Source organism: Nycticebus coucang, chromosome 20, assembly GCF_027406575.1.
Source record: "Nycticebus coucang isolate mNycCou1 chromosome 20, mNycCou1.pri, whole genome shotgun sequence".
Taxonomy (NCBI): Eukaryota; Metazoa; Chordata; class Mammalia; order Primates; family Lorisidae; genus Nycticebus; species Nycticebus coucang.
Genome location: NC_069799.1, coordinates 43,764,101 through 43,782,641, shown reverse-complemented (window position 1 = coordinate 43,782,641; position 18,541 = coordinate 43,764,101). Strand labels below are relative to the sequence as shown.

Sequence of the window (18,541 nt, the reverse complement as noted above, 5' to 3'; positions counted from 1 at the left end):
GATAAGCCTTTGGGGAAGGAGTAACAATGGAATGTAAGAATGATGGACTGCCATTTTCTGTTACTTTTTAGAAACTTGTCTAGCCATTTTGTTACTCTTCTCATGCTATTCTATTTCTAGAATTGCCACCTGTGTATAACTAGGTAATGGAATTTAAGCAATATAGTATGTTTACTAATCACATGGGACCTTTTCATTGTTAAAAAATCTCATCTGCAATTAACTTAGAAGGGCCATTAAAATGAAAAAGAAAATGTTGAATGAGTGGCAAAGATCACAAACAAAATTTTACTTATTACTAGGATAACTCAGCAGGTTAAATATATTTACCTTTAACAATCTTCTTTGCACAGTCATTATACACTTGCTCTTGAGAAGTGTTCGACTGGAACACCCGATCAAATGCATAAGGCTTGGACTAAAAAACAAACAAAAAAATATTTCAACTACATGAATTAAAAGTAAATAGACATTTCTAAGCTCCTTAATAGAAGCCATCGTACAGTTAACTTTCAAATTATTATACCTAGTATGCATCACTTCATGTCATTTTATATTTTGAGTGGGACCTTAGAGTATCATCATGTATAAATCCACTAGTATAAACTCCATGAAAATGAAAATTCTGTCTTAGGATTTGCTGTGTTCCCAGAGCCTAGCACAGTAATTATACACAGCACTACTACGTTAGCCACTCAAATGCTGCCAAGTGAACTTTTTAAAAGTTAGTGTCCACTTTGGCAAGTATCAATTGAGACTCTATTTCAACACTAATGCCATTTTGCAGAAAAGGAAAATAGAATCTTAAAAGGTACAAAAGTTATTAATGACAAAATTAAATTAAAATTCAAGCCCCGATCATCAGTTCAGGTCTCCTTTTCCTTTTTTAGGGAGACAAGCTCTTGCTCCGTTGTCTGGGCTTGGATACAGTGGCACTATCACAGCTCACTATAACCCCAAAGGAGTCCTCCCTCCTTGGGAGTCCTCAGCCTCCCAAGTAGCTGGGACTATAGAAGTTCACGCCTAGCTAATTAGTTCATGCCTAGCTAATTGAAACTCTGGGGTCTTGCTATGTTGCTTAGGCTGGTCTTGAACTTTTGGCCTCAAGTGATCCTCCCTGCCTTGGCCTCCCAAAGTGCTAGGTTTACAACCGAGAGCCACCGTGCCTGGTCTGCAACAGCTTTTCAATCATTCTTTCATTTAACAAATGTTTACTGAATGGAAGGATATGGCTATGATGATGACCAAGACAGATTCACTCTCTGCTTTAGTGGAGCTAAAGTAATAGTGGGGAGATATTAGACAATTAAGTGACTAGAATTCTAACTCAGTGCTACAAAAACTGCAATGAGCACATGTATGAGGAGCACCTGCCTCTAGGGGAGAGTAGAACAAAGTCAGAGAAATACTCCTGGAGCAGGAATGTTTAACATTAAAGGCTATTTAACAACTGAGGAATAAATGTAGCACCAAGCTGGATGTATTTCCTTTCAATATTAGTCATGAAAGGGGAAGGAGGTTTAGCGTGAGAAAGTAATCTGGACACTGGGAATAGGATGGTTACAGCACTCAAGAAACCAAAAGAAGTTTGATAAGGACAAGAAGCAAGGATCAAATGCAAATGTCAACAGTGTAAAAAAGACAAATACCATCTTATTTTGAAAACAGTTTTGACCTTGTGGACCATCCCAAATGGTCTTGGAGACTCCACAGACCACTCTTGGAGAACTGCTAATAAAGTGCAAGAAGGAGCCAAAGTCATTTAATGAAAAAAAAAAAAAAATCAGAATATAGTATCCATGCAAATCAAAGGAAAAATCTTCAGGAAGGAAGTGATTATGTCAAATATAGTTAAGAAGTCAAGACCAAACTGCAAAGTATCCAATGACAAAGTCAGATTGGAATGGGTTGAAAAAAGAATGGGAAGTAACCAAGTAGAGCAAAAAATGTGGCTGTGGGTCTAAGAAAGATTACTTTTCTAAAAAAAAAGATAGGCAAGACCTGAGCCAAGCTTACAAAAAAGATAATCAGCTGGGCTTGGTGGACAATATCTGAAATCCTAGCACCCTGGGATGCCAAGGATTGCTTGATCTCAGGAGTTCGAGACCAGTCTGAGCAAGAGGGAGAATTCATCTCTACTAAAATTAGGAAAATCAGCCTGGTTTCACAGCAACCACCTATAATCCCACCTGCTTGGGGATGCTGGGGCAGGAGGACTCAAGTGCTTAGGCCCAAGACTTGCAGTGAGCTGATGATGCCACTGAACTCTAGCCTGGGGCAACAGAGCAAGTCTCTCAGTCTCTTAGTGTCTCTCCCTCCCCCTCCCTCCCTCCAAAGGAAAAAAAGAAAGACAATCTAGGAGACAGCCTGAGCATCTGAAGATAAGCCAGGTAAGGGGCCTCTGGATATTTGCAAGTATCTGCATGCTCTCTAATTTCTTCTGAAGGAAAGGAAGGTGGGCCCTAAAAAAAAACCTTAACATTATAGAATACTTCCTAGGTTTTAGCTAAAAAAGAGCTACCTTTTAGAAAAACTATACCCCACAATCTCCCTCCCCAAAGCTTGGAATAACACTAAGAATAGAACAGATACTCCTGAAGGGCTATCAAAGGCCATTCCAAGTTCTCCTTTCCCTTGCTACCTCTCAGTAAATAAGGAAAGCCAAAGCTGCTAACCTTGTTTCCGTGTAACTAGCAATCACATGATTAACTTCTAGCTAATAAGTGGTGGTGTCTGCTGGGAGGTGTCTAGGAATGGTGTTACTTTCCTGATAAAAGGGACCATCTTAGGTGGCACCTGTGGCTCAGTGAGTAGGGCCCCATATACCGAGGGTTGCGGGTTCAAATCCAGCCCCAGACAAACTGCAATAAAAAAATAGCCAGGCGTTGTGGCAGGTGCCTGTAGTCCCAGCTACTCGGGAGGCTGAGGCAAGAGAATCTCCTAAGCCCAGGAGTTGGAGGTTGCTATGAGCTGTGTGATGCCACGGCACTCTACCGAGGGCGATAAAGTGAGACTTTGTCTCTACAAAAGAAAAAAAAAAAAAAAAAAGGGACCATCTCAACTGAAACTGCCCTTCCACTTTCCTGGAATGAATGCCTAGAGCTATAGCATCCATCTTGCAAACATGACAAATAGGAAGATGAAAAGTCAACAGCTAAGGATGACAGTATAACAGAGTTAGGATCCCTGAGGTAGTAGTGGTAGGACCTATCTCTAGGCCTTTTGTTACATGAAAAAAATAACGTTGCTTGTTTAAGCCACTATTAGCTATTTGTACCCCACCGAAACCAAAAGCATTTCTAACAGATAGGCAAAGATGACCTCACTTTGGCACCAATTTAAAATAGGTGTCAACGTCTGATTATTCGTTAGCTATGACAAATGTGAAAGTATATTTTTACTCAGATTTACTGAGACATTAATATTCAATCTACACGTGTGACTTTAAAAACCGTTATCTATTCTTTTACTGAGGTTTATAAAATAGATTCATGATGAACGATTCTGAAAACATGTACCAAGTACATCAAAGTAAAAATCACCACCCAAAAATAAACGATACTAATAGTTTTCCTATCCAAAAAGAAAGTAATTTTCTCTTTATTTATGCAGCAAACACTTACTTAGCAACTGTATCAGATATTGTAGATGAGTAACACATTATTTTAGAAATCATATTTAATTAGTACAGACCTTTTTAGTTTAAATATTTCTAAAATCTAAAATATCATTTCAGACTGTAGAGTTCAAAGAGTACAGACGATAAGGCTGAGTACAATTTTGAACTAAGCCAAGAAGCTATGTAATAAGCCCTAATATCAAGTAATGTCAATTGAAATGGTGGCAGCTTCTAGTCTTAAAGAACATGTAATCTGGTAAAGAAGTCAAGAACTAGCCCAAATATACATTTAATAACGTGTAAAAATAAAATGAAAGTGAAAATTAAATAATTCTAATTTTGCTTGCAAGAAACACATTAATCAACATATAATAGGTAAAAGTACAAAGACAAATGCATCTTTTCAAAATATATCAAACATAATAAAATATTATTAAAATACACATTTAAAGAATAGGAAGACTATACCGAGCTTTGAGTCACATCTCAATTTCTACATCAGTAGAAAATAGTGCTCCTAAACCATTTACAAATAGATATGCCAAAATATAATAAAGCCTGCTTCAAAAGTACTTTATGCAGCTGTTTTCTCCATCATCTGCAAATATACAAACTACCACTACTAACTTAGTATCAAATTAACAATACCTTACTAAAATATAAATGGTAATTATTAAAACGCAGCACACAAATGTGAAAATAAGTTGTGACTGAGTGATTATTTTTCTGGAAGTTGTATCATTATCAAATAAAAAATTAATGTAAATGCTGGTTGGCATCAAGTTGACAAACCAAATTATAATTATTAAATATATTAAGTAAGGCAAATGCTTTGATTAAAGATCGAGCCATGGCTCGGCGCCTATAGCTCAAGCAGCTAAAGCGCCAGCCACATACACTGAAGCTGGCAGGTTCAAAACCAGCCCGGGCCTGCCAAATAACAATGACAACTATAACAAAAAATAGCCAGGCATTGTGGCAGGCGCGTATAGTCCCAGCTACTTGGGAGGCTGAGGCAAGAGAATTGCTTAAGCCCAAGAGTTTGAGGTTGCTGTGAGCTGTGACACCATGGCCCTCTACCAAGGGTGACAATGCATTTACTTTTGACTTAGGCTAAACAGGAATAAGTTTATCTGAAATGCTACTGTACCTGAGATTTCTTAAGTAAACCGATTCCTGTTTGAGTCTGTACAGACTAAGCTAAACACCATTTTTGGTTATGAAGGACATCATTCTGGCAGGGATATGCCTTTCCCTGCAATTTTGAATAGCAATCTTTTCAGATCACAAGGGACTGTATTATACTAGATTTTCCTTGGTTAATCAATGCTTGGGGGCTAACATTCCACAACTGCAAAGGTATTTGATAATGGCTCTCTTTTCTCTTTGAATTTTCACTCTTAAGGTAATCAAGGAGATTGAAACACCAAATCATCATTCACATGAAAAGGGAAATCATGTTTTGCGATACACAAGGAACTGGAAAAGATTATCTAATTAGTTTTATTCACTTCTAATTTCTATGAACTGTGACAGGTTGGTTTTGGTCCATGATTAGCAAAGATACTTAACAATGCAAATGAGCATGTTCTACTTTCACGATGCATAAGTATTTTTTTCCACTGATTTTTTTTCTACTGTTAATAGTTTTAGCAAGTTCATTTGAATCACTTGTTTCCTGTGTCTTTCTTGTTTTGTGGACGAGAAGTTCTCCAATTTAAAGCAAGTAGGTTTAAGTTATATTTGTATCTCACAAGTTTTTGAAAAATAATTCATTTCATTCAATATGTGAGATAGTACTTTACAGAGTACTTCATTATAAATAAATCTGTATTAAACGCTGCACAACACATAGAGAAACACTATAAAAATTAAAATAAAATTAGAAGACTTAAATGCCACAGGGCCATATTATATTAAAACCCACTGATTACATTAGTGACAGAAAAATGTTTGGGCAAAGCTTTTTGGGGGGCAAAGTTTTTAACAACTGAACTTAGAAGAAAACTGGGATCCTTAAGAATTATTTTCTCTATGAGAAAATAGTATTATGCTTTTAACTGAGTAACATCATAAACTATTCTTTAAATTTTGATTTAAATAGAAGACTGTATAAAAAATGTTCTTAAATCACGTTTAAATAATGTAGTTTTCAATGCTGCATTGCAGCAATTCTCTCCTATTTATTATGAATCAAGATCCAGTAAATTGAACAAAACAAATTAAGAGATGATTTTACCTGGACAGTTTCTAATACCAATTCTCCACCAGCTGCCCTTACAAATTCCCAAACAGTTTTTAAAAAAATAAAATCATTCTTTATAAAAAAAACTGAGGAAAAAACCTCAGGGTGATTAAAGTAGTTACTATATGCAAGAAATCAGTGTCTGAAAACAATGAACTACACATAAACACGTTGTCTTACATTTTTTAAGGCTATGTCATTTAGTTGTAATGTATTTTTGCTCACACTCAAAAAAGACTATAATGTTTATCAGTTTATCCAAAAATCAACTGTTCATTGCTCATTCACAAACTGATCATCTATGAATTGTTTCTAATATTAATCCTTAAATTTATTTACACTACTATAGAAAGTTTGAAGAACTTACAAATAACTTTCTCCAGTAGAAAACTAGAATAAATTTATGTTTTCTGTGGTTAATTATTTGTTTTCCTTTAGCTCTTTTTTCATATTTTGCCGTATTTGGGCCACACTGAAAGTTACTAATCTCATGTGACTAAATCCATGAATCCTAAATTTTAGTATTCCAACAGAATCGCAGCGATAGATATATATTTGTGTAAACACACCCAAAAATCTTGAAAAATAAGACATTCTTAAGAAAATATAAAAGGAAAAATAGCTTTGATGTGTCAACAACTGCTGAAGCTGACTACTGTAACCACAAAAACTCTTAAGTAGCCTCAAGTTTGACAACTAATCCAGGCCTTCCAAGCATCCAGATTCCACATAAAATATATCATCCTAAAGGACTACCACCCTTAACTTCTCCACCTCTGCCTTGCTATGACGTCACTTTAGCAAAAGAGTTTTTCTTTTGGACTTGTGAACAAAGAACCAGACCGACAGTCTTTATACGGTAGTAGCTGGCAGTTATTAGTGACCTAATGACTTGTTTGCCTAAAGCCTACCAAGAAGGACGTGGAGCTAAGACATTTATTTTCTAGGGCTGAATTTTGGAAACGTTTACATACGTTAAAACCATAAAGAACTTTAGTCCAGTCTTAGATGTCAATGCTTTTTCAATGGTAAATATCCCATCTCCTGTGACCTCTGCACCTATTTCCAAATTAAGTAGCCCAAACTACAGAGTACTAAATACAGAATGCAAGTAGAAGGAAATAGTAGCACCCATTTTTAATATCTTTGACCCGGGAGTTTTATTTTCAGAGATCAGACCTCACAAAATCCTCACATTTTGGTCTCCCTGACAGTATCAGCCAACTCTGGTTACATTTGACACTACAAAGGAACAATGTCCTGGTATTCTTGGTATTATTAAAACCAATTTTCTTCAAAATAGATTTTAATTGTCTAAGTACGAATTTAATACTGGTCAATTTTTATCTTTTTTATAAGCTTGCTCTTATAACACTTTCTGGCTGATGCACACACAAGTTAACACTTTCCGCCTGGGCTGTTACCTCCTAAAATCCAGTAAGAGTGGAAATTCTGTATCTTTCTGAGTACCCATTGACCCAATCAGAATCAGTAAGAACTGCTAGAAGATAAGATAAAGTTGATTACTCCCATTTCAAAAAGAAAAACAGTAACAACAAAAAACCTCAACTATTTCTTTTTACAGACTTCGACTTGCCATCTCTAATTGTTAACATGAGAAGTCATTCATCACTCAAGAGTGGGTGAACATCTGAGGTATAAGGATATTTGCAATTATTTGGTGGTTTTTCCTTCTCCCCGGGGAAAACAGTATGGTCCAACACACCTAAGTTATGTTTCTACAAAACTAAGGATCTTTACTATTTAAGGTACAGTAGGCCGGTCTCAGAAGTAATCCAGAAGGCCAGAAGCATCAGCAACCCTAACTGCACAAAACAGACACTGAACTTGCTCCCCGGACGGTTCCTCCAGCGCCCCAGGTGGGGGAGTGTCCCAGGCTGCGACTAGGCGCCTCCCGTCTCGCGGCGCCGAAGACCGGGGTGGGGACCGTCCAGGAATGCCGGTGGAGCTGCGCAGCGTCCCTCCCCTGGGTTATCCCAACCCGCAAACCCCTCTGTAGAGGGCTGGGGACCCCACCGCTCCCTCTCAATCCCGCACCCCGCTACTTCCCTAAACTCCCGGCCCCTCCGGGCCCGAAGGAGCGAGACAGGGGCGGGGGCGGGGGTGGGGTGGGGGCGAGGGTCACTCACCGCGATCATGACCGTGTCTTCTCCCTGAAACTTGGCGATGTACTTATCGCCGCGGTTCACTTCAGAGTCGTTGAGCGGTCTGAAGCGACACATCACTTTGATGTTGCACTCGGCCGGGTCCGCCATCTTTCTCGCAGCCCGGGCCGGCGGCCGGGAACCACTCCCCGCCTCTCAGTCTCGGAGGAAGCAGGCCGGCGCTGAGACCCTGGGGTCGTGAAGGCCACGAGAGTCGGCGGGCCGCCGCGCCGCGATGTCCGAGGTGCAGGCGGCCGGGGAGCCGGGACTCCAAGTGCCGGCGCCGGCAGCCGTCGCCCTGAGACTCACTTCCGATCCATCATGGCAGCCATGGCGGCGGCACCGGGGAGAGCGTCCGCGGCCCCTCAGCTTTTCCCTGGTCGGCCTGGGCAAGCAGCAGGGGCTAAGGAGTGTGAGTGGCAGGGGCGGGAAAGAGGGCCCCTCCCTCCTCCTCGTAAAGAGCAGGCCGGGCCCACCCGTGGGCCCGCTTTGCTGTCGGCTTGCAGTCGGCCGCCGGATTTCTCCCGAGGCCGCAGACCGGCGGCAGGGCGGCGGGATGGGCTGCGCGGGAGGAGGACTACGCAGGCGCGGTGGGCCCGGCGGCCGGGCGACCAATCAACGCGCTCGCCCGGCTCCTGTGCGCTCGGCCGCTGCTCCTAGCCGGGGGTAGCAGATTCAAGTCTTACTGGGCTCGGGATCGCCCCGGGGCTTTTGGATGCGGGGCGTCGGCTGCCCACCACCATCCTGAGCCGCCGAAGTATTCCCCAGAGCCAAAGAGCATGCATGCACTTACCTTTCTTTTCTTTGGGGAAAAAGGAGTTTGTTGAAATGACTCGATATTGTATTTTATTTTTAATGAAATATACTATATTCCTATAAGGAAGTGTTTGCTTTCATATTGTTGGGAGGTGGAGTGGGGGAAGAATCAGTCCTGGCCCATGCATGTTGCCAGAAAAAGGACTCTTTGAATGATGGGCGGGGCATGGCTCTCTAGTGGAAGCGATGGCACCTTCCTGAAAGAGTGGGTTGCAGAGACTGGAATAAATAAGAAAGGGAAGGGACATTTTTCGTAAGGAGTGAAGAAAGTTGCTGAAGAAATGTCGAACAGTGGGGCGAGATGGGAGAAGAGCCCTTATGCCCCCCTCGCTGTGCAGTCTGTCGTCCGCAGCTGTCCAGAGCCGGGCACCCGAGCCCTGCACATTGTTTGCCTCTCATGTGCACAGTGAATCTGAGGTCCCAGGTCCTCCGTAGTGAACACGCGGAAGTCATCAATCTCAATACCGCTGGAATGACTGACCCGGGGCTAAACATGGTCTTAAAAGGCCTAGATATGTTTGTGGATTACATGTTTAAGGAAAACCACTCCCTAGTTGACTTCGCCTTGTATTTTCAGAAGATAGGTATCAGGATAGGTACCGTGACAGCTCTTTACGTGGAAGTAGCTCCGAAGTGAGGAAACTGCAATTAAGACGCAAGTCAAAACTCCATGGGCAGTTAGGGTAGGGGGTCAGAAGGAGTAGGCCAACAGGATAAGAAAGTCAAAAGAATGTAGATGTGCTTAGCTAAGACAAATGTAACCAATAGTTATTTTACTTTAGCCATAATATTTTTTTGTTTTTGAGACAGAGCCTCAAGCTGTCACCCTGGGTAGAGTGCTGTGCCATCACAGCTCACGGCAACCTCCAACCCTTGGGCTTACGCGATTCTCTTGCCTCAGCCTCCCAAGTAGCTGGGACTACAGGCGCCTGCCACAACGCCCGGCTATTTTTTTTTTTGGTTGTCGTTGTCATTGATGTTTGGCAGGCTCAAGCTGGATCCGAACCCACCGACTCTGGTGTAAGTAGCGCTTTAGCCGCTTGAGGTACAGGCCCCGAGCCAGCCATAATATCTTTATCTAAGGTAAAAGGTAGAATTCCTTTAGTTGGAGCATGTGGGCAGTTGAGGCAACACGTCCCTAATTGAACTCTCCTCATTAGCATAATAAAAACACACTAGTACGCAAGACAGTTTGCAAATACCATGGCAACTCCCCCCAAATTATCCTATAAAGACTAAAAAGAGGAAGGACGCTTAGTTGCAGAACTCTCCACCCCTTTCCCAGAAAATACATGAGTATAGGGCGGCGCCTGTGGCTCAAGGAGTAGGGCGCCGGTCCCATATGCCGGAGGTGGCGGGTTCAAACCCAGCCCCGGCCAAAAAAAAAAAGAAAATACATGAGTATTCCTCCCCTGGTTTAGCACAGCAATAATATTCTACAAAGGCAGCGACTATAGCTCAGGTGGCAGGTTCAAACCCAGCCAGCCTGCTAAAACAACAATGACAACTACAACTAAAAAAAAAACGGCTGGGCGTTGGGGCCGGGGGTGGGGGTGGGGAGGGGGGGTGCCTGTAGTCCCAGCTACTTGGGAGGCTGAGGCAAGAGAATCGCTTAAGCCCAAGAGTTTGAGGTTGCTGTGAGCTGTGACGCTAGAGTACTCTACCCAGGGTGACATAGTGAGACTCTGTCTCAAAAAAAAAAAAAAACAGAAAGAAATTGGTAGTCAGTCAAAGAAGGTTGTTGTGACACTTTATGGATGTAGTATGTCTTCAAGAGAAATACTTTGTCCTGTTCACTTTGCATCTGGCTTTATCTGTGGCTGTTATAGTCCAGTCTGATGAATGAAGGTATATTTTTACCTTCTCACTCCTTTAGTCCTCTTATTTTTCATCTGATTTCCTCATCATATCTAAATTCTGTTTCCCTTAACTCTTAATGTCAGAAGAAGACGGCTTCCTCCCTAAAACTCACTTTTCAGTTACATTTAGAATTGTTTCCAAATTCATCCAAAACCTGGACCCTACCAACGGTCAACATCTTCTTACATCTTTGATTTCTCCCTTTTTCTCAGCTTCCTTGAAGAAGAAAGGAAGGAAGGAAGGAAGGAAGGAATATGCTCAGTCTCCTTTTCTTTTAAAACAATGACAACAAAACCTAACACTTTCATTGGTTTCTGTTGACTAGTAGCCTTCTGTCAAAGATAAACAGTCAGATACTAGTTACAGTGGTAAGAACTGTAGATTTTAGTTGTAATACAGCACTGCAAGGGGAGGAGAGGGCCCTGAGTGAGCTGAACTCAACATTAATTTGTACAGAGATAACTGGACATTGTAAAGGGAGAATGGGGGAACAAAGAGGAGGACCCCGTAGAGCTGGGGAAGTGAAAAATTACAAAAAGAGAGACGTGGAGGTTGATCCATGTGAAACCCCTCTGGCTGGGCTTATTAACTGGCATTAATGACGGTCATGCTCTTTGCCACCCGCAGAAGCTGGGAGACGGGTCTTATCTTCAGGTGGTGGCTGGAACAAACTATCTTTCTAGTGATCTTGACTTTTCTCAGGGAGGCACGTTAAAGGAGGCTAGGGTCATCCTAGGACCCTAGAGTGTTAGTGTTTGTTCATGTCTTTTGGGCCAAGTTTGAGGCCTAGCTGAAAAAGGGCTCAGAGGAACCTGGCCAGAGTTTGGTCAGGGAGAATCTTTGTTGCTTCTTGCTGCCATTAAATGAGAGAAGTTGACTAAAAAGAACTGTGTCTGACCACTCAGAGCCAGTCCCGTCTGATACAGCAGCAGCTATTCCACTCTCAACACAGGAGAAAGCGGGCCCACCACTGTCATGTCTTTCTATTTTCTAGAAAAGGCATAACCAGATGTCATTAAAACTCCCAATTTTTAAATTAAGTAAAATTGGCCATTAATTTAAAAATACTTTAAACACTGAGCTAAGAAAAACATGCCTCTAGGCTGGGTGTGGCAGGAAGGCCCTCAGTTTTCAAACTTTGCAGGACATCTCAAAGTCTCTGTGTTCTTTTTGTTTGGTTTTTGGGCAGGTCGGATTTGAACCCGCCACCTCTGGCATATGGGGCCGGCACCCTACTCCTTTGAGCCACAGGCACTGCCCTCTGTGCTCATTTCTTAACAATTGTTGAAATCTCTCATCTATGACCCTGGCCTTTATTTATTTATTTATTTATTTATTTTATTTATTTTTTTTTTGGGTAGAGACAGAGTCTCATTTTATGGCCCTCAGTAGAGTGCCGTGGCCTCACACAGCTCACAGCAACCTCCAACTCCTGGGCTTAAGCGATTCTCTTGCCTCAGCCTCCCAAGTAGCTGGGACTACAGGCGCCCGCCACAACGCCCGGCTATTTTTTGGTTGCAGTTTGGCCGGGGCCGGGTTTGAACCCGCCACCCTCGGTATATGGGGCCGGCGCCTTACCGACTGAGCCACAGGCGCCACCCTATTTATTTATTTTTTAGAGACAGAGTCTTATTTTGTCGCCCTGGGTAGAGTGCCGTGGCGTCACAGCTCCAGCTCTTGGGCTTAGGCGATCCTCCTGCCTCAGCCTCCCAGGTAGCTGGGACCACAGGTGCCTGCCACAACACCCGGCTAATTTTTGTTGCAGTTTGGCTGGGGCCAGGTTTGAACCTGCCACCCTCTGTATATGGGGCCAGTGCCCTACTCCTCTCTGAGCCACAGGCACCACCTTATTTATTTATTTATTTATTTATTTTTTGAGACAGAGTCTGACTACATCACCCTCAGTAGAGTGCTGTGGCATCACAGTTCACAGCAACCTCACTCTTGGGCTTAGGCGATTCTCTTGCCTCAGTCCCTCCCTGTAGCTGGGACTACAGGTGTCTGCCACAACGCCTGGCTATTTTTTGTTGCAGTTGCATTGTTGTCTAGCAGGCCTGGGCCAGGTTTGAACCCATCAGCTTGGGTGTGGCTGGTGCCCTAACCACTGTACTTCGGTTGCCAAGCCAACCCGGGCCTTTTTAATCTGTGTGGCATTCCATGTCCCCAGCAGCTTCTAGGCCACTTTCTTTAGGGTGTTGTGCCATAATCTCAAACGTAGCATTCCAGAAATGAAATTAATTGGCCTTTATTCCCTGCCAAAACTTAATATTCAAAAGTCAATACTTACCTCTCTAGTTTTTGTGACACCAATTGAATACCAGCAGGTAATCTCAATGGTATTTGAAATATCAGCATTATTCCATATATCCAGGCTAAAGAAATTACAGTCACCTTTAATTCTATTTCCTTTATCCTCTACACAAGCAAAAGAGAAATTTGCTACCTGAAGTTCCTTAACTTCTATTCTATCATTCCCCTGTGTTCCCCAACTCAGAGAAGTGGAGGAATGATTGATCTAGAGCAGTGATTTTCAAACCCTTCTCTGTAGACATAGAGATTCCACAGAGGTGACTTCAGGAGACTCCATGAGTCATGGGTAAGGAAAGGAGGTAAATGGAGAGGTGGTGAAGTGAGGCCCTGGGAACCTCTGCTTAAGCAATCCTTCTGCCTCAGCTTCCCAAGTATCCAGGCCTACAGGTGTGCCTCACTATGCCCAGTGCAGGCGAATTTTTGGATTGCTTTTTTCTATTTCTGTGAAGAATGTCATTGGTGTTTTCATAGGGATTGCACTGAATCTATAGATCACTTTGGATAGTAGAGATATAAATGTCATTTTATAAAATTTCTTTTGGACTGATTCGTTTCCCCAGAGAGGAATTTCGTACAAGGTCAACTTAAGTCTAGCTGCCAGCTAGACTCACTTTTCTTTGAAGTGAGTGTGGTTGGGTGATCTCAACATTCAGAGACTTTGTTTCTCTGTTGTCAGTAAAGCAACTTAACCGTCTCTTCAGCTGTGTCTGGTGTTCCCGAGACCACTACCTCTTTGGTTCACTTTCTCAAGAAAGTGAGCTTTCTCTCTTCTGTTGTGCTTGGGGTAGGGACAATTTTCTGGCACTTGTAGTGGAGAGAATTGCATTTTTTTTTTTTTGTCACCTTTGGTAGAGTGCTGTGGCATCACAGCTCACAGCAATCTCCAACTCTTGGGCTGAAGTGATTCTCTTGTCTCAGCCTCCCAAGTAGCTGGGATTACAGGCGCCCACCACAGCGCTTGGCTATTTTCAGAGATGAGGTCTGGATCTGGCTCTGGATCTGCCTGAGAGCTCAGGCAGTCCACCCACTTCAGCCTCCCAGAGTGCTGGGATTACAGGCATGAGCCACTGTGCCCAGCCCCTAGAGAATTGCATTTTAACAGATCCTTGTATACACTTTTAGCTAAACCTTCCCATTTTTTTTGGCTCTACGTGTACTCCTGCCTCTTGGTGTCTACATTTCCTGAGGTTTTCTGGCATTCTATATAGAAAATCAACTCACTTCTTAACTTTCTGCCCTGTAATCTTAGGTTTTAGCATTCTCCAGCCTTTTTAGACAGTTACACAGCTCCAACATTTTGCTGAAACCCTGTTTGCTGAAGGTCTTCTTTCACATTTTCTTTATACTGGTGGCTTTAGGACTTTTGTTATTTCTTTGCTGTTATTTTAGTGGTACTTTGGGGGGGGGGATCAACATAAATATAAATTTCAATCTGCTACATTTAATTGTGCACGGTATATATTTTGGTCTCTAGTTGTGCAGGTATTTTATCACCCCATGAATATAATAATTTCCCCGAAGGCAATGCCTGTGACTCATTTTCTCCAACAATGTTAAGCTCAGTGCTCAGGCTCTCGTAGAGCCAATAAATCTTCTTTACTGATTGAAACTGGAATTCATGAGTGCCTGTTATGTGATCTGCTCAAAAGATGGTGGAATACAAGTGTGAACAACTTCCAAGGACCTGTAGTGGGGGAGTTTGAATAAGTATAAATCATACAAATAGGTTCTATAAAAGCAGTGCCATGACAGCTCAAAGAATGAATATTTGGGGGAAACTTTCTAACCATCTGAAGTTGATATCAGGGGTGACTATCAAGATCTTTCTCAAAATTTGCCTGTTGTATTTAGAGCATTGAGATGTACCGTGATTCAGCCGGGGGTAGCAGCTTACCTGTGTCTTCAATGACCAAGGTTTCGTTCTTATTCATCAAACCACTCAAGATTAACAATTACATATAAGGAAAATGGATATAATTGAGAAAATAGAAACTGAAGAGCTTTTATCTATTAATATATTTACTGTGATTTGACAAGCTTATTAATTCTGTTTTTAAAAAACAGACTTGGCTCGGTGCCTGTAGCTCAGTGGCTAGGGTGCTGGCCACATACACTGAGGCTGGCAGGTTCAAACCCAACCTGGGCCTGCCAAACAACAATGACAGCTGCAGCAACAACAAAAAATAGCCAGGCGTTGTGGTGGGCGCCTGTAGTCCCAGATACTTGGGCGGCTGAGGCAAGAGAATTGCTTAAGCCCAGGAGTTGGAGGTTGCTGTGAGCTGTGATGCTAAGGCGCTCTACCCAAGGTGACATAGTAAAACTCTGTCTCAAAAAAAAAAAGCAGACTTGAAAACATTCCTTCTGAAATTAACGTAGTCTATACTTGGAATAAGCAGACTGATCCAAAGGAAAACTGGCAGAAATTTCATTGCAACCTGTTCATTCATTTGAACCAAATTAACAGAGCAGTAATCTACAACATCATAAAAATGGCTGTCTTTAACTGTGCTGAAGAATTTTGCCATGTGTCTTAGATTGGGTTTGATGGGGAAGAGTCTCTGAGGCAGAAATGTCCTTGCAGGAGGTGAACTGGGGAGAGCTGTCAACAACACCGCCTACAAAGGAATGAGGGAAGCAGGATTAGGCAGGGAAGTTGGACTATGATGCAGTTGGCTTGGAAACCTCTGCAGATCTTGTGAGGAAGCCCTGGAGCAGGGATGGTTGTTCTAACTAAGACAAAGGACTAGTCAGTGGAGGCTGGGTGCTCCCAGGGAAGGGGCCTAATTTTTGGTGAAACAGCTCCCTTTTGTGGAAGGCAATTCCCAGGGAGGCTCTGAGCCTCCCCCAGCCTCTGTCATAAGTGGAGGATTTGGGAGTTTGGGTGGTACATCAAAGCATCTGCTACACCGATGTTGCAGAACAGGACACTTAGGAAGTTAGTTTTTTAAGAGATGAGATCTCACTCTATTGCCCAGCCTCAAGTTTGGTGGAGTGATCATAGCTCACTACAGCCTCAAACTTCTTGGCTCAAAGGATCTTCCCACCTCAGCATCCCAAGTAGGTGGGACTATGTGCTACCATGCCTGGCTAATTTTTAATTTTTTTTTTTTTTTTTTTGTAGAGATGGAGTCTCTCCATGTTGCCCAGGCTAATCTGGAACTCTAGGCCTCAAGCCATCCTCTCACCTTGGCCTTCCAAAGTGCTGGGATTATAGGTAAGAACCACTGCACCTGGATTAGAAGCCTTTACATTGCCTATTTCTTTTTTCTTTCTTTCTTTTTGTTTTTTTGAAGACAGAGTCTATACTCTCTTGCCCTGGGCTAGAAGGCCCTATGTCATTCTAGCAAACTGCAACTTCCAACTCCTATGCTCAAGTGATCCTCTTGCCTCGGCCTCCCAAGTAGCTGGAACTACAGAGCCCACCACAACATCCAGCTAATTTTTCTATTTTTAGTAGAGATGGGATCTCTCTTTGCTCAGGCTATATGTTGTTTATTTCTGGGAAGACTTATTTTTAATATATTAAGAAATGTTGGTCTGTGCCTTCCATTAACTGCTCTTTTCTTTATCAAAACAAAACAAAACCAAAACCCAGCAACAGAACTTGGTTTAAGACAGAGAACTTTAAGGTCATGTTTCATGAACAGTTTCCCAGAGTTCAGGTACTTCTAGCTCATCTAACTGGTAGGCATGATAAACTCCTTCTAAGTGTGTCTCTTAATGTTGAAGAACCCCTGTAAACTTGAATCTGAACATGTCATCACTGACCACATCCTTTTCAGTTCTGTTCATCACTGTCACTCCATTCCTGAGTCAGGACAAGGCCTATTAAGAAAGGTAGTGAGGGATGGCGCCTGTGGCTCAGTGGGTAAGGTGCCAGCCCCAACCCGAGGGTGGTGGGTTCGAACCCGGCCCTGGACAAAATGCAACAAAAAATAGCTACGCATTGTGGTGGGCGCCTATAGTCCCAGCTACTCGGGAGGCTAAGGCAAAAGAATTACCTAAGCCCAGGAGTTGGAGGTTGCTGTGAGCTGTGATGCCACAGCACTCTACCTACGGCAACATAGTGAGACTCTGTCTCAAAAAACAAAAAGGTAATGAACTTTTTTATTTTGGAGGCCTGAAAGTATGATATAAAACTGCAGTCCTCAACACCCAGGCCACAGACCAGTCCCAGTCCCTGGCCTGTTAGGAAGGGGGTCACACATCAGGAGGTGAGCGGCAGTGGGTGAGTGAAGCTTCATCTCTCACTGTCTCCCACCCCAAGATAGGACTGTTTGGTTGCTGGAAAACAAGCTCAGGGCTCCCACTGATTCTGCATTATGGGGAGTTGTAAAATTATTTCATTATACATTACAATGTAATAATCATAGATATAAAGTGCACGATAAACGTAAGGTACTTGAATTATCCCAAAACCATCACACACACACACACACACACACACACACACCTGACTTCCGGTCCATGGAAAAATTGTCTTCCACGAAACTGGTCCCTGGTACCAAAAAGGTTGAGGACCAGTGATGGAAAGTATATTCTGATAGAGTATCATAGATACCTTAGTTATAGAAAGGATTAAAATAGACTCTTTAAATCAAGATGGTGCAGTTTCTCTCCTCCTAATCATAAACGTGTTGTAACAAGTAATGAAGCCTTTTTCAGGAGAGTACTACCTTAACAGGACTACAGCCTCACCTCTTGCTTTCAGCTGTACAAATACCCGAAGTAATCATTAAGTTATTTACTACAGCAAAAAACATATAAACACAATCTTTATTTATTTATTTATTTATTTTTTTAGAGACAGAGTCTCACTTTGTCGCCCTTGGTAGAGGTCACGGCTCACAGCAACCTCCAACTCCTGGGCTTAGGCGATTCTCTTCTCTCAGCCTCCAAGTAGCTAGGACTACAGGCGCCCGCCACAACACCTGGCTATTTTTTGTTTGCGGTTTGGCTGGGGCTGGGTTTGAACCCGCCACCCTCGGTATATGGGGCCGGCACCCTACCCACTGAGCCACAGGTGTCGCCCATAAACACAATCTTTATAAGGTTTCTGGTCTTTTTCAAAATCCTGGAACTGTAAATATATAATTTATGGTGGTAGTTGAATATCACTGACAGTAAAATAGCGTTATAATAGTTTGCTTACTAGGTGAACCTGTTAGGCATCAAACCTTTTATTCACAACATTAAAATGGATGTGATTGTTTGATGTTTCTGAAAGTGATTTGTACTTAGCACATTTGCAGTTATTGGTTCTAATGCTCATGAGATTAAAGGGCTGGCTTTACCATCAATGAATGAGGAAACCATTAGAAGGAAAATATGTTTTTTGCATTTAGATCAACTATAAAAACAAAGATTTTAGGTGGGAAGAATGTTGGTAGGCATTTCTTTTGTGGGTCACACTTCATCTTCTTTGATTTATTCTAAAAAGGTATTTCAATTTGTATATTAAAATAAAAGGAACATTTACTATGTTACATATATAGGTTTTATGAACAAAGGCAAAGTGAGCTCCTA

General features: G+C 42.3%; 1 protein-coding gene across 1 annotated transcript in view; it reads right to left on the bottom strand.

Annotated features, from left to right (window-relative positions):
* Nucleotides 1-8,556, bottom strand: part of KIF5B (kinesin family member 5B) — a 50,835-nt gene extending 42,279 nt beyond the window's left edge. Inside the window, exons 1-2 of the mRNA XM_053572746.1 lie at nt 8,015-8,556; nt 331-418 (exon numbers count right to left, since the gene is read on the bottom strand). Of these exons, the coding sequence (XP_053428721.1) occupies nt 331-418; nt 8,015-8,140 (214 nt within the window). The 5' untranslated portion in view covers nt 8,141-8,556. The remainder of the gene's footprint in view (nt 1-330; nt 419-8,014) is intronic.
* Between the last annotated feature and the right edge of the window lie 9,985 nt (nt 8,557-18,541).